The 14,768-nt window shown below is 37.0% G+C and overlaps 1 protein-coding gene across 12 annotated transcripts in view; it reads right to left on the minus strand.

Moving 5' to 3' along the window:
* The window catches only part of SORCS2 (sortilin related VPS10 domain containing receptor 2), a gene marked incomplete at its 5' end in the record, with an annotated part of 570,927 nt that overhangs the window by 31,183 nt on the left and 524,976 nt on the right, over positions 1-14,768 (minus strand). For all 12 annotated transcript variants that reach the window (XM_084517076.1, XM_084517072.1, XM_084517073.1 and 9 more), the window contains 4 exons: positions 3,238-3,409; positions 5,504-5,632; positions 6,224-6,357; positions 7,831-7,951. In XM_084517076.1, coding sequence (XP_084373202.1) covers positions 3,238-3,409; positions 5,504-5,632; positions 6,224-6,357; positions 7,831-7,951 — 556 coding nt within the window. The remainder of the gene's footprint in view (positions 1-3,237; positions 3,410-5,503; positions 5,633-6,223; positions 6,358-7,830; positions 7,952-14,768) is intronic.

The following is a 14,768-nucleotide window of genomic DNA, read 5'->3' on the forward strand; positions in this document are numbered from 1 at the left end:
CTTGTGTTATGCTCTTCTTGTTTGCAAATTACAGCTTATCCAGTGGCTCATAGTAACTGATTGACCGTAAACTTCTAGCATATGCAATAATAAAGCAAAATTAAGTGGGCTAGACCATTTTCACAGCACCTTCTAACCATACTCTCCAAGTGTCAACTTTATGGCCTCCAGAATTCAAGCTGATACCTTCTTCAGAGTTGTACTGCATTACACAGAGCTCCCGGCTTGTCTAGAACTAGCATGCTCTACTGAAAAATTAGATGCATGTTTAATGAAGCAGAGCATTGAGCTGAGTTTGGTAAAGACTTTAAAAGACTAGCCAAATACTTCTGTCATGTTAAGCATCTCACATAATTTACAATTCATTGCACTTCCGTTAAGTGCTCCTTTAAACGACACAGTCTTCCTAAACTTAGGCCTAAAATACTGCAATGACTGATACTGTTGTCAAAGGACAAATATATGCCCATCACTCATGTTGTCATGGTGTGGCTGCTCATGAGAGAAGTCAGGCCTGTGCTACGTGGACTGGCCATATGGATGGAATCAAAGGAAAATTCATTTTAGCTGTGAGCAGCAACACTGTCTTAATGCTACTGGCAGCAGTGTCTTAATGAGTTGCCTTTTCTCCTCTATCTTCAGCAACATGCTCCTTCCTGCATCTCACAGCACACTGCCATCACAGTCATGCAGTTAAAACAGGTTGTTGGACCAGGCTTCATAGAAAATCCTTCATATTGTAAAAACACAGTGTTGGTTTAAAAATCATCAATGCCTCCAGGAAAGTAATACATACACTAGTAATGTGACCTGAACGGCAATTAGACCAGAGAAGGATCAACATCTTCTGAAGTATTCAAAAAACACTTCACTTCCCCATAAGCCATTTTCTGAAATAGTTTTACATCAAAATCTAATACCAAATAGCAACAGTAATGTAAAATCAAAGGAGGCAACAAAGTCTAAAACTTTCAAATGCTTGTATTACAAAGGGAAGGAAAACAGACTATTCTTTCTCCTTTTATTATTTTGCAGTTTGGTTGATTTTCTTCCATGTTTTATCAGATGAAACAGCATTGCTTATCATGTAAAAGAATACTCATAATAAGGAACCTGTAGGGTTATCAAACACCTAACACCATATTTCAACACATACAAAGGACCTTGAAAGCTTCTTCACTGTGAATTATTTTTTTTTTCCAAAATAGCATCTTTATTTTGACAACAGGTGAGTAGAATTTAGCAGTGGAGATAATGTATTATTAAAGCAAAAAGACATGTCTTCTTGCCAGCAATGTGCCAGTAAGTGGAATCCATTTAGATGACATTAACTTGCAGAGAGTTCTTGTTAGCTCTTTCTTATGCTAACAAGTATACATGCATATTTTCTCCAGGTGAAACAGAAACCAATGTTAAAAGCCAGTGGATATAAGTTTTTCTCAATGTGTTATTCTAATATCTTCCCTAGTATAAAGGTGGGAGTGCTGTCTCCAAAATACCAGGGCATTTCTGCTTCCCTGACCAGGAGAGACAGAGCAGTGGACAGGCAAAAAAATATAATCACATAGAGAAAATTCAGCCTAGTTCCCCTAATACCAGAATTAGGAATTTCGTTTCCACACAAAACTGATGGGTTTCGATTGATGCATTAATTATTCATACAAATAGCCAAACAGAATTTGGAAGAAATAATTGATAGTATAAAAATTTTATATATAATATAAAATAAAATGTAATATAAAAGTAAATTATTATTTCTAAGGTCACTTGCAAACTGCCCAAACATACACGTCCTGCTTTCTTTACTCCCTGATGCCTGGCATTCCCACATCTAGTAGCATGCCTTCACATAAAACAGTAAATTAATGTTGTTCAGCAGGGCGAGAAAGCGGTATGTTTTGGTTTATCTTACTGTAGTTTCTTTTTAAACTCACCAATTGTTAAGAATTCTCATTAGACTTTAATGTATGTATTAAATCCTAAGCAATGCTCAGGACTTTTGAGTATAAATATTGTTAACCATAGGGGGCAGCAAACTGTTACATTTCTTCTAAATCTCCATTCCCGTTCTGTGTACTGAGCAAAGGCTTGAGGAAACACAGCAAGGGATTCCCTTCAAGATCTCTGACTTTGGAAGACTTTTGAACAGTTGTGTTAATTTTTACCTATTGCCAGCAGAGATTCATGAAAGCTTCAGAACGTTTCATTGGGGGGGGGGGGGGGGGGGTTGGGGAGGGGAAAGTGAAATTGTCAATCAAAATCATTAGATTCCAAATTACAACCAAATGCTTTAGTCTTCCAGTAGACACTTCAAAGCAAGTTAGAGAAAAGAGAAGGAAGCACAACTTGCCATGCAACTGTTACTGCTCTGCAAGCTTTTGGAACCACAACTTGTGATGGGTTAGGCAGCACTGTATCCTGCACATAACTCTTCTGATTCTCTGAGAGAAATAAATCCCAAGTGCTTGACTTATATCACACAGATTTGCCAAAATATGTGAAGTTCTACAAACAGTTGGGGTTAGGCAGGAAATACTCCTGTAACCTGAGCATAACAGTTAGAATCTAATACCAAAAAAAAAAAACAAAAAACAAAAAACAAAACAAAACAAAACAAAAACCCACAAGCATTAAAAAACATACCCAGGGCAAACACCACATCTGAAAATTACTCTTTGCCTTTAGTCAGGGCCTCAGGGTATCAGGGCATTGTCTCTTTCAATAAAAAGAAAAAAAAAAAGGGGGGGGGGGGGGAGGGGCACAGACCTTTGTCAACATAACTAATACATAATAAACATATTTATGTTGTGCTATTTGCTGATTTCTGTACAGCTTTGCCTGATTCCTTACTGAAAGGCAGATTCTCAAAAGCACTTAAGCCAAAATATTAAAGGTTCTCTGCATTTCTGTTCTTCTCTGATATAGCAGATGAAATTTTCAGTTCAAGAAGATTTTGGTAATTTAGTTCCTTTGATTTTCCAAGAAGCTGATGCCTTTAAGGAATAATGTCTGAACATGCTGCTGAGGAGACAAATCCCCTTCTCTGGGCAAAACTTTGTGGTTCACTGAGTTTACAGGATTGCCTGATTCACTTGGAAACAGAAGTTTCAATATTTAGAAAGTCATCCATATTTGTTTCAAGCACAAATTAATCTCATTCAGCACTAAAGCAACTAGGAGAGAAATAAACCCTAAAAATAGCAAGGAAACTTTCATAAAGCCAATGTTCATTACTACCTGCTCTTGTCTGACAATGAAGGTGATGTCTTCCCCAGGCTTAACAGCCAGGCTTTCTCCTCTGATGCTGATCTGAAGTCCCTTGGGAGCAATCAGTGGACACATATGCTGTGCTAAGTTCTGCTGCAGGTCTATGCCACCTTCACACACATTAGAAACAACTTTCCTGTACCTGCAAAAACAGTAAGCAGCGAGCACAGTGAATTGGAGGTGAGCAGAACACCATCAGAAGCACTGAATGTGGCAGTAGCTAATGAATATTGCTTGGGTTCATAAACAGACAAGATTGCAGATGATAAAAAAACAACTTGTGATGCAAAAAAAAATTCTCGGGGACATGGCTCTACTGAGTGAAAGCTGTTGGAAAAACAGAGTGAAGCATGATCAGGATTTCATTTGTATGCAATGGAAGAGTCTGTCCTTTCAAATTTAGAAACATATGTGATCAGCCCTCCAAGATCATAGAATCACAGAATGGCTCAGATTGGAAGGGACCTTAAAGACCATCTAGTTCTAAGTCCCTGCCATGGGCAGGGATGCCACCCACTAGATGAGGTTGCCCAGGGACCCACCCATCCAGCCTGGCCTTGAACACCTCCAGGGATGTGGCATCCACAGCTTCTCTGAAGCAACAGGGCAACCTGTTCCAGTGTCTCACCACCTTCTGAGTGAAGAATTTCTTCCTAACCTATAATCTAAATCTCCCCTCTTTTAGTTTAAAATCTTTCCCCTTTATCCTATCACTATGTATCCATGTAAAAAGTTGTTCTCCATCTCTCCTATAAACCTCCTTTAAGTACTAAAAGGGTGCAATGAGGTCTCCCTGAAACCTTCTCTTCTCCAGGCTGAACATCCCCAGATCTCTCAGCCTTTCTTCATAGGCGAGGCACTTCAGCTCTCTGATCATCTTCAGGGCCCTCCTCTGGACCTGCTTTAACAGGTCCACACCTTTTCGTGTGCTGGGGGCCCCATATCTGGATGCAGCACTCCAACTGGGGCCTCACAAGGGCAGAGTAGAAGGGGACAATTCTCTCCCTCGATCTATTGGCCATGCCTCTGTTGATTTGCTATCAACAGAGTATTCTCCTGTCCTCTCTGCCATGCCCCTTCCTAGCTCTCATCAGTCTTCAGTGCTCGAGATCTTGGCTCCAGCGTTTTTCTGTTCAAATTTATTGTCAAACTCAAGCCTCTATCCTATCCCATTCTACTTGTGCATTACATGTGGTTGGTTAAAATCCCAAAGATCAGGAAGAAATTAAACCACTAAACATATGTCAAAGTAATTTCTTATCTATGCTTATCTACTCCTCTCAAATCTACGCATTTCTTTGAACACTTGCAGCATTTATTTCACAAAACAATATAAAAGGGTAAAAAGCTAATGCCTTTCAGGAGTTAATAAAGAAAAACTTGGAAGTGTACAGTAAGTATTTACAGATCAGTTTCACTCAGGTACGTTATTTTTTAAACATCCTTTAAAACTGGAGTCAGATTTCACTCTTCTGAATTCAAACTCTGCATATCACAGCTGTCAGCCACAACCCAAAAGGCATCATTTTCCTCAGTAAGGCAAATATACACAGAGACCATGATTCTATTGCCAGATTTGACATTTGATCATTTGGTTCTCATCTCCACAACCGACAGAGATGATGTTATGATAAGCCAGAATAGATGCCAGCTGCAAGTTATTCTCAGCACAGACGTCAGAATACATTGTAGTGTACATTCTGTGTGATATTGTTTACAGTTACTAAAGCTTTTCTTTGATTCTGAGTGTCCCATATGGTCATGAAAATAATCCGTTCTCTGTACAGCTCCTTATCCCTATGGACGTGAGAGACAGTGGAAAGTTCTCTGAGATGTTACTTATTCCTTGGAGTAAATTAATTGGATTCAGCCTGAAAATTGGTCTGGGGGCTAAAAGAAAAAGCTTTGAATAGGCATTTGTATCAGAAGTATAGCAATGCTTATTAGCTGTCCCTGCAGTTACTAGGAAAAATAAAAGAAAAGGAACAAGACAGCTCCCCCTCTTCTCAAATTAGTTTTTGAACTGCTGCGAATGTTTAAAGTAACATTTATCTTTCATTAGTCTGTAGGAAGCTTCTGCACAAGCTATAAGTCAGCCAGCGCAGTTTACCACTTGCATTTATTTATTTTATTTATTATTTTTTTTCAGTTTGTGCCATTTACTTTTCCTTAACACCACTCCTCCACTGTGGAAGCCTGGACTCTTGCAAGCCAGTCAAATACAAAATCAACTTACCCAGTGCTGCTGGTGTATGCCTGCCCCAGCACACAGTCTTCGGGAGGTGCTTCTGGGTTAAACCAAAAGTCAGCGAAACACTTGCTAGACTGTGACTTTAGAGGTGCAGAGCGCTCAAATCCATAATCACTGAAAAACATCAACACCAAACACATTACTATCCCCACTTTATTCACTAATCTAATTTGAGATAGATGCGATTACTTTAACAGCAAGGGAGATTTGTTTAATATTATCTCCTGATAGCTGGACACATAACTTTATGAAGGTAGTTCTGTTTTAATTGTAGTTTTATAACAGGAGTTGTGTACCCATGGGGGCAAAACTGGTTGCAATTACTTTGTCAGTTCTGAAAAATTAACTGTCTTGGTAGCTTAGATTTTTAAAAGGTATTCCTTGCCACTTGGACCAACACATTTCTTCTGTTGTTTGCTTAATTTGTAAATGGAACAGGTTTGCTTGCCCTACAAATCAATCCAATCGTCATTTTGAAGTCTTGATCAACAGACATCAGGATTCATGAGACAAATACTTAAAGCATGGCAACGTTTTTAAACAAAAGCAGATGCAAAAGCACCCTGTTATTCTATGTTTTGCATTGTTTCTTGGTTGTTTGCACACAGCTATGCAGGGGGAGGTGCAAAAGGAGGAAAATAAACCCCTCCAACTCTATGTAACATTTCTCTAGTGGTAAATCTGAAGGTCCACAGGCAGACTCACCATAAGAAATCAGAGCTCGTGCATTCACAGACTTTGGATGTGAGAGCTGACGTGAAACTTCTCCCTTTAATGCACCATGATGAAATTTTCCTCTTCCGAAAGCTCCTCTGCTGACCCATGATGCATCGATCGCCCTGGACATCAAAGCACCAGACTTACTGCACAGAATAACCTACACCATGCAGATGTGATCTTAAGTTGTCATGAGAAAGGCTGGTCTTATTGCCAAGACTGGACACTGGTATCAAGTCATCAATTTCTAGAGCAATCTACAGCAAATTATCTATGAGGAGACTATAAAAATGTGATCAATGTATTTTGAACTTGAGACTGTAGGATAACAGACTCTAAGAAGGAAAAAAAAAATCAAAACAAAAACACAACACAATTCAATTCAATTCAAATGTGTAAGTATACAAAGCTTTCACATCCATTACTGGGACATTACAGGGTTGTAACATACACCATATTTCCGGGCACAAATCCAAAGATATGCATGAAAATTCAAGTGCAGTTTAACCCACGTTTCATGTGTGCATAATCCAGGCACAAGCATACAAAAGTGCATTTAAAAAAATCAGTCTTGATTCAGATGGCTGAAGTTCTATCTAAATGACCATATCTCGTGTAGGCAGTCAACAGGAAGCACCAGGCACATGTTCACAGGTAGAATTAAGACCATCTGAATCTAACACTCTACTCGTAATAGGGCAGCTGTAAGTGCTCTATCAGAGTCATTTTAGTAGCTTTTATTTTCTGAAAGACATTTAAATGTCAATATCCCAAGAAAATGTTACTGTTTAGGCTCAGTCGTGTATTACATCCTTTCAAAATACACAGCAATTTCAAAGAAGAACAATAAAAATATGCATGAGAAACAAGTGAAAGTTGGAGAACTGTACTAACACAAAGCAGTATACAAAAAAGAAACAAGAAATAAGAAAAAGAAACATGCAGAGCAAGAGAACAAATATTTAGGAAGAAACAAACACAATAATTAGAATGAGTAAGAATAAATATGACTAATTCCTATTTAATGCAAAACTCTTCACATTAGTCTGTTTAATCAATACATTACATAGAGAATGTAGCTTCCCCAAAATGAAATTGGCCAGAGCACTAGGATAAGCACAAACTTAATGCATTTCTGCAGAAATGGTATTGCCCCAAATAACTGGACTCTATTACAGGATCAGTCTACTGAGATCCTAAATTATGTCTGGAATGGACTTTACATGTGGCAATTTATATATGAATACAGCATGTGGTCAAGAAGTTGGCAGAACATATGACTACATGTTGAAATTGCTTCAATCAATAATACAGATTTTAGTTTATGGTAATGGTTCGTAATCCATTAGGACCACCTATTATTATGGCAGACCACCACATATATTTCCACTTTTCCCAGAATACAGTTCACACAACTAAAGGGAACACAAAATCCTCCCCCTTTTTAAACAATTTTAACATCAACAAAATACCAGCCTAAGGAGATTAAAGCTTGTGAAGTGTCATCCAAATTCTATTAGGAAATATTTTCCTAGCACACAGCAGTACACGGATCTTTCAGATACATAAAAGTTATGGCATTTAACAGTGCATACCTGTAGATTTGTGAGATCCCAGGATTCATAGTCATCATCAGTACACTCCCTGGGGAAGGATGGCCTGAAGTCCACCTTCACAAGTTCCCAATCTGAACGGTAACTAATGTGTCCAAAGACTCTAAACAAAAAGATCAAACATAAAATCTTGAAGGTAAGAAACACCTTGCATCTGAGATTCCAGTTTTATCTTCTGCTTTCCATGGTCATGGTTCCCTACTAAAAAGTCCCTTCTGTTTTTTCTTCTACTTTTACTCATCTTCACATACAATATGTCCAGTTAGAAAATAGTAGTCAATTGTATACAGAAGTTTACTAAGAAAAAATATAGCTCCTGGATCAGAGATTCCCCCCCCCCTCCCCCCCCCCCACCAGCAAACTGTCCAGGAGTTTAAATGGAAATACACCACCTTTTCTAATTTGGAACCCAATATTTTTGTCTATTATCTCGTTACATGAAACAACCTCTGATTTTGACCTGGAATTTTGACCTTTCTGATCAGGGATCAGAACTTAGGAATGCTGGATTCAGGTTCCAACTCTGTCACTAAGTCCTTATGATGATGGTGCAACTTCTTAACTTTTTATTTCTTTTTAATTTTTACAGATTTCAGATGGCAATATTACTATGGTTCAAACTCACAGCAGCATCATGAAATTGTATTCCTTTCTAAGGAATAGACTGAACATACACATTGTGCTGGAGAATTCTGACTCTCCTCTTCATTTCAGATAGTCCAATCTCAAACAAAAAACAGTCATAAACTGTAGATTTCTCTTTGAAAAAAAACTGGAAATCTCACAGCTTTAAAAACATGGTTTCACTGCCAAAGCAGCCAATGTTTTCAAAGCCAGAATATTTATTTCCAAAACAAAATGGGCAAGTATGACATTCAGCAACAAATTAGAAAGGATAAAGACTCTATCTGGGCAAAAGTCAAATGTATTTGTGGTTTGTATTAGGTTTACGTGTCTTACTTGCCAAGGAATTTAAGGTTGATTCTGAAGCCAACAATTCCTGTGCAGCTCGTACTGCACAGAGTTCATATTCCAAGCTTTAGTAGCATTCTCCAAACTAATTCATTCCTTTTGTTTTGTCCTCTGTTTTGCCCAAGTCCAGACAGAGCAGGAATGGTATAGTTTTGCTAAAAGCATTCTGCTGTTTACACTCATTTCTCTTGTCCTGAATACCAGGTTCAAAGAGGAGCTAGGGTAGAGCAGAAGCGAGGAAATGGTGAATTCTTGGCAACAGGGGCAACATCTAAGCCTCTTCCATGGTAGATGGATGTAGAGGTCTGAAGTCCACCACAGAGGTTGAAAAAAAGTTGCAGAGACTAAAGATGTACAGTGATTTCTTCCTTTTTTTTTTTTTTTTTTTTTTTTTTTTTTTTTCTCCTCCCCCCAGTGTCTTTGCTTTTCAGACATAGCACAGAGGTGTAGGTATAATTGATAGATTACTGCCCATGATTGAACAGTCCACACTCACAGGAAACTTCACCAACAGAAGTGTGCTTATTTAAACAGAAACATCGGCATTTAGTTTGCGTGTTTTGCTCTTTTCATAGTAAGGTTCTGAAATTAAAGGACTTGCATCATCTACTCTCTCTCCTTTTCGCCCTGGGGTTCAGAAGTAGAAACAATACACAAAACCAAAAAAACTGTGGCTCAGTCCACTGACTGTATGTGAATATAGGTGTGTGGTCCCTCTTCTCTCAGCAGGACAACTGTCTTGCATCGAGACCTACAGGTTTGGTTCCTTTTTCTGGTTCAGCTGGATCCTGAGAGCTGCTGTCACCATATGTTCTTATTCACTTATACTTACATATGCAATAAACTGACTGCTTAGGTGGTCTCATGCTTTTTCCACAATGCCTAGTTCAATATGACTGGCTTTGCTGACAGAAATTAAGTGTCTTTTGCATGCTAAATACCTGTTTCTTTTTTTTCTTTTTTTTTTTTTTTTAAATATCTTTTTCTTTTTCTCCACACAAGGTACTAAAGTAAGGCAGACTACCATGTTTTTCTGCAGCTACCTACCTTAGTGAATGCTTCTCCAGGCTCAAAAAAAATTTACAAAACAGCTACATTTCTTTTATTAACTCATTTATCAACAAATACATTGAAGTGCAAGGATTCAATTCCTCTCAAAGCCTCACTTCTGACCTAAGGAAAACATTTTCTACTGAAGAAAATTAAATTTTCTTCATTCATGTTAGCTATCTGAGGTAGGTGAGTCAAGGGAGAAGGAAGGAGATGGCTGGTTGAGTTCAAAGCAGGATATAGTCAAAAGTCTCCTGAAAGCATGAAACACAATCTCTGGACAATTAATAAGTATGTTTGAGACCTTACAGTGGATGAGGTTGATTCCAGATGACTATAAAAAGGAGAATATTTCACCTATATATTTAAAACAAAAACACAGATTCCCCTAAACTCCCCTCAATAAACAAAAACAAAACAAAATTGATGTGAAAAAAACTAGAGCCCACGGAGTTACAGAATTCATTTTGATACCCACAAAGATACCAAACAAATTATTAAGCTATCCACTTATAAGCGCCTTGGAGATAATTAAAATGATAACAGCCACCATGGATTTGTCAAAAACAAATCATGTCAAACTAATGTAATTTCCTTCTTTTACAGGGTAACTGGCTTAGTAGATAAAGGAAAGTAGTCAATGTGGCATATTTTGACCTTTGTTAAAACAGTTACACAGTTCTAGGTGACATTGTCTGAACTTAAAAAAAAACAAAACAGTAAATAACAGTGCAGTTAAAATCATAATGAGAATGGGATTGCATATCTAATTAGGAAAAAAAAAGACATTTTCAGAAAGTAGTTATTCAAAGAGGAAGACATTTTGAGATATGTATTACAAAGATATGATAGATCTACATTTAATATTTTCATTAGCACCTTCATGGTCAAAGAACAAACACACAGAAACTTTTCTGTAGATAACACAAAAATCAGCATGATAAAATACTCCAAAACCAAGTGTAAAAAATACTCCTAGAAATAGAGAAATCAAAGATACAAAACTGATATGGAGAATAACTTTCAAAAAACAAAGCAAAGACTTGTAAATTATATCAAGAACACAATTTTGCTGCAAAAGAAGAAAAACTAATTCTAGGTTGTATTTAGAACCGGAAAACAGAAGAACTGGAGGTAAATATTTTGATAAACTTGGCACTGATGAAGCCTGTGAAAGAACATGGTGTCTGATTTTGGATGTTATACGCATACTTACACATCAACTAAAAATGGATTTGAAGAAGGGCAAGGATGACTCACAAGCTGCTTAGAAAAAGTAACCAATAAAGATATATGGAAAGAATTCTTTTTTTCCTCTTGAAAAAAAAAAAAAAGAAAAACAAAAACAAAATGTCTTCAGAGTCTTTCTATAGGTTGAAGAGCTGTCTTCAAAAAGACTTGGAGGAGGGGCATAAAGGAGGAAGGGCACAAAGGAGGAAGAACAAGAATTAATAACTTAAAAGGTACAGCTACAGAATTATTCACAGTCTGCTGAGGTTCTATTGTCTCCCATAGAAGTGAGATATTAGTGAAACATGGGCAATAGAGATAAGATAACATTTGGAGATATTGCCCAGTCCAACATCTTTTAATTAAAAAAATAATAATAATTAAAAAATCATGGAAATTACTACAGAAATCATGAAAATTCCACAAGAACAATATAGATGCTATGTGCAATCTATATCTATACTGTCTCACTACACAAATCCTAAGTCTCTCTTCTAAAGACTTTTATGAAAATACAGAAATAACCTTTTTCTTGTAGCTCAGCCTCTTGCAGAAAACAAACAAACAAACAAACAAACAAAAACTTATTTCCATTATGTTTCTTCTTATTCTATACACCAAAAACCACGTTCTGACAGAGACAGTACCTGATTCAACCATTCTCTCAGTGAAGTAAAATTCCTGAGATTCAAGGAATTGTCTCATCATAACCACAAACTCCTTGAAAACTGCATGCATACAGCTTTGAATTTCCTGGGACACATTTCCAAAGGAATCCAGCAATTTGCATGCACCTAGCTTTGCAAACACTTTGAAAACATGGTCTTATGATTATTAATGCTGTTGCTGACATAAAAATTGTTGCCTTATTGAGTGTTTTGCAGACATGTCACAAGAGCCCACTCAAATGTATTACCAAATATCACTAGGATTTATTTTTTTATTTTTATTTTTAAAGTGTCTTTCCAAAGTAAAAAAAATGGGAGCGGGGAGGGAGGGAGCATTTTTAAAGTAGGATGCAATGGATTGGAGAAAAATGTAAGTTACAATAAAGTGATACATAACAGCAACCATAATCTAATAGCTCAGGTGCAAAACATATATCCAATAAAATGGATATGAATGGAAAAAATTCATACAGTGCAACAAGGGTTACCAATGATTAAAAGACAAATATCAAGAATATAATAATTCATAAGCTACTAAAACATTCTTCTTGAATAATTATATTTCATTAGAAAGTCATCAAATCAATTCTGCTTAAACTATGAAAGATGATGCTGTGATACATAATTTTTGAAAGAAATTCCAATTACCTTAGAAATTCATTTCCTTTTATTTGCAAGGATTTGGGATCCATAATTTTAACTTCAGTATTTCAGTTACCATAACAACTTTTTACATTTGTTCCTGGTTCATTTATGAGCACATCATTTTTAAATTTGATTGCATCATTTGATAGCTAAGACAGTTTAATGCAGTTTTTAAGCTAACTCATTTAAACTATTTGCTGGAGGATTGCTTTTTCTTTCCTCTTTCCTTCCCCCCCCCCCCCCCCTTTTTTTTTTTTTCTGTTCTTGATAAAGCTCATAATGAGGGAGAGCTAATTTAATAGAAAATATATGCAATGATAATCTCTTCCGGTAAATTCATATTTCTATTCAATAGAAAAGGGCATCTATTCAATTGATGTTCTTAGTTTACAGGAGCAGTAATAGCTGCATTGCCCGCTGTCTGTGTCATTAGAGAATCACCTGACTGAAGCTATAATGGTGCTGGTGCTGAAGTCTTCCAAAAATTCAGCTTTCATGGCTTCATTCAGGAGAAATGAACAAGATTTTCACACCATGCTGTTCATCTCAAATGTCACAGTAGCTCTTTATATTCACCATCCTTGCCTTCCTCTTTTACTTTTCTCCTGTGTTCTTCAAGATTTTGTTCATAGGTTTTCACAGCATCAAAACACATTCTTTGCCAGAGCAGATGGATTTCGTCTATCATGTCCCATACCATGGATCTAATGCCATATAAATTAATATATGCCTTAAGCAACTTTTTTTTTTCACATTACATTGGTTTATCTTTGAGCTGTTAGCCCTGTTCTATTAGTCTGGACAAAGGAAATGGCTCTGAGCAGCCTGATGTCAGATAGACCCACCAAATACTTGGAGCAGCGTACCTTAACCTGCAACACTTTTGCTTTACTGCTGAATATCTGAGAACAATCAAAGACCTCTGAGTGGAGGAAGTAATCCTGCTGTACTACAGCACCAAGGTCGTGAAGACAGCACATGTGGAATTTATTCAGATGTTTAACATGGCAACTTAAATTGTCCAAGTTTTCCACTTGTATTGAAGACTAGTGATGACAACTATGTGATGCATAACTACTTTTGTTTGAAATCAGATGCCTCTTTCATTCTAGACATACTGCTTTAATCTCCCAAGTGCTGCATTAGCTTTTGCATTCCTCTGTACGTCTTTGTCATCATCTGTGATGTTTGAAATAGCACGCTGCCAGGTAACAAAATTTGTCTGCGCAGTCCCTGCTGATACACACTGCTAGCTTCACATGCCAGCTGGGAGTAGAAGAAGACCTCTTGTTTTCTGGGAGATCCTTCAAATGTATAAAACTATCAACAGAATAAAAGCTAGGATTTGAATCAGGAGTGCCCATATCACCTATAGAGAAGGTCACGTCAATGGCTCTAACTTGGATAATGCATTTTAAACCTTTCTTCCAGGCAGCACCAAAGCAAAGATGTCAAAGCATTTGACATGTAGGCAGGTACCAGAAATTATTTTTGGATCTTAACCTCAAAATTGAACAGTGAGTGTGTGACCAAGCCAAGAAAGGAAATAGGACTTTCAGAGGTGTTAGCTACCTATTTTAATAATTCCCAGTCTATCTCTTGGAAAGTATTTAAATGGAACTAGTCACAGAGTTATGCTAAAAAAGTGGTATTTAGATTTTGTTCCTAATGCTAAGGCTTCCTTTCCAGTAGCAAATCATATTAGTAGGAACAACAGTTGTCAGAGAATTTACTGTACCATTACAGTATTTTTTCTAATTGTCACATCTCCTTGATTATTTTTATAACACAATTGAAATTGCAGATTGAATGCTTAATCCACTTTATGGTTCAGTAGATATCAGAGGCCATTTACATTACCACGGCAACGACTTTCTCAGCTGTACCTTACACAAAAGCAATACTTTGGTAGAAGTTTTTTGTCAGCTTATGATGAGCTCAAAGAGCTGAGACTCCTTAGCTTCATTTTGATCTTTACAATAGATTGTGACAACATAACTGAAACAACAAACGTTGTAAAATAAAGGTCACAATAATTTTGTTGTTTTGCCTGTTGTAGTTCGTATTACTACAGTGCCTTTGAATATAAAGCAAGACACATGGCCACCCCATGCCAGAATCTCTAAAGAAATGATCAAGTTGAGGGAGTAAAGTAAGGTTCTGGCACTGGGAGGATGCACTTTATCTCTAGTGTAACCACTGCCAACGTGTAGTGTTCTTAACTCACAGAAGTGGTGACATTATTAATGAAAGATTTGCACAGGGATATGGGCTAGAAGAATATGTTAGCCATGACTGTGTATACAGTGTTGTTTTTGAAAAGTGACAAATGAATTTGTATAGAAATGCTTTCCT

Source organism: Aythya ferina, assembly GCF_964211825.1.
Source record: "Aythya ferina genome assembly, chromosome: 4".
Lineage (NCBI taxonomy): Eukaryota > Metazoa > Chordata > Aves > Anseriformes > Anatidae > Aythya > Aythya ferina.